This window comes from Daktulosphaira vitifoliae, unplaced genomic scaffold (assembly GCF_025091365.1).
Source record: "Daktulosphaira vitifoliae isolate Bord-2020 unplaced genomic scaffold, ASM2509136v1 Scaffold_3981, whole genome shotgun sequence".
NCBI classification, from domain to species: Eukaryota; Metazoa; Arthropoda; class Insecta; order Hemiptera; family Phylloxeridae; genus Daktulosphaira; species Daktulosphaira vitifoliae.
In genome coordinates this window covers 1-935 of record NW_026103541.1, presented here as the reverse complement: position 1 = coordinate 935, position 935 = coordinate 1, and the positions used below count along the sequence as shown (strand labels likewise).

General features: G+C 22.7%; 1 protein-coding gene across 1 annotated transcript; it reads left to right on the top strand.

The window, feature by feature from the left end:
* Positions 1-324: 324 nt before the first annotated feature.
* On the top strand, positions 325-867 carry LOC126910080 (dynein axonemal assembly factor 4-like). The gene is made up of 2 exons (XM_050692473.1): positions 325-472; positions 568-867. Exons 1-2 carry the CDS (start codon positions 392-394, stop codon positions 835-837), a joined length of 351 nt encoding a protein of 116 aa, XP_050548430.1. The 5' UTR covers positions 325-391; the 3' UTR covers positions 838-867.
* The last annotated feature ends 68 nt before the right edge of the window (positions 868-935 follow it).

Here is a 935-nt window from a genome sequence, read left to right as displayed (position 1 = left end):
GTATATGGATTTAATTTGATTAATTTATATAATTATTTTAGTATTCTCAGTTGAAGTTTTTCTAAATTATTATTATTTATATCTCGAGTTGATCAGGTAGTTCTAACGAGAATTTTATTATACTGTGAAGTATAATAAAATTATATTTCACATAAAATATTTTAAATAAATTTTTTTAATAATATTATTGAAAATAAACCCGCAATTATTTCTGAACCTGGTGATATTAAATATAAAAAAATCAAATTTTTAATAGATATTCTCTTGGAAGTAATAATAAAATAAAATAATAATTAAAAAATTGAATTTTTTTCATAGTATATTTTTGAAAGAAAATAACTACTTTGGAGCCATAAGTGCTTACTCGCATGGAATAAAATTAAGCCCTAAAATGGCAGTATTATATTTAAATAGATCAAAAGCACATTTTCTGGTAAAAAACTATCATAAAACTATTGAAGATTCTACAAAAGTAAGTTAATATTTAATCTATGAAAATTAAGTTAATAAAATTTTTTTTTATACAATTCAATTATTAGTTGAATTATATCTTATTTAAATTATAAGGCATTAGAGTTGATGGTTCCGCTTGTCGAGAGTAATTTATTATGGAGATCGGAAGCTTATTATTATCGAGCAAAAGGATTGATCGAATTACAATCAGCTCATTTGGCAGTGGATGAACTTAAAGCAGCACTTACATTAGTACCATCGCGAGGTAATATTTATGGACCGGAATTACAACATGCTATAGAATTAGCTCCTGTTCATGAAGAAACCATGAAGAAGTCTAAAGTATTTGATTTAAGTGAACCACCAACTGTTATATATAAATAAAGTTCTAAACTAAAAATGTTTAATTAAAATATTGTGTCATAAAAAAATTTTTGTATACATTAAGTATTAAATATATTAAAACAATAATAAAAAAAAAA

Excerpts from the sequence above, each read along its gene's own strand:
- LOC126910080 (XM_050692473.1), top strand. The coding sequence starts at position 392 with ATGGCAGTATTATATTTAAATAGATCAAAAGCACATTTTCTGGTAAAA. Across the intron at positions 473-567 it reads CTATTGAAGATTCTACAAAA|GCATTAGAGTTGATGGTTCC; the intron begins GTAAGTTAATAT and ends TTAAATTATAAG.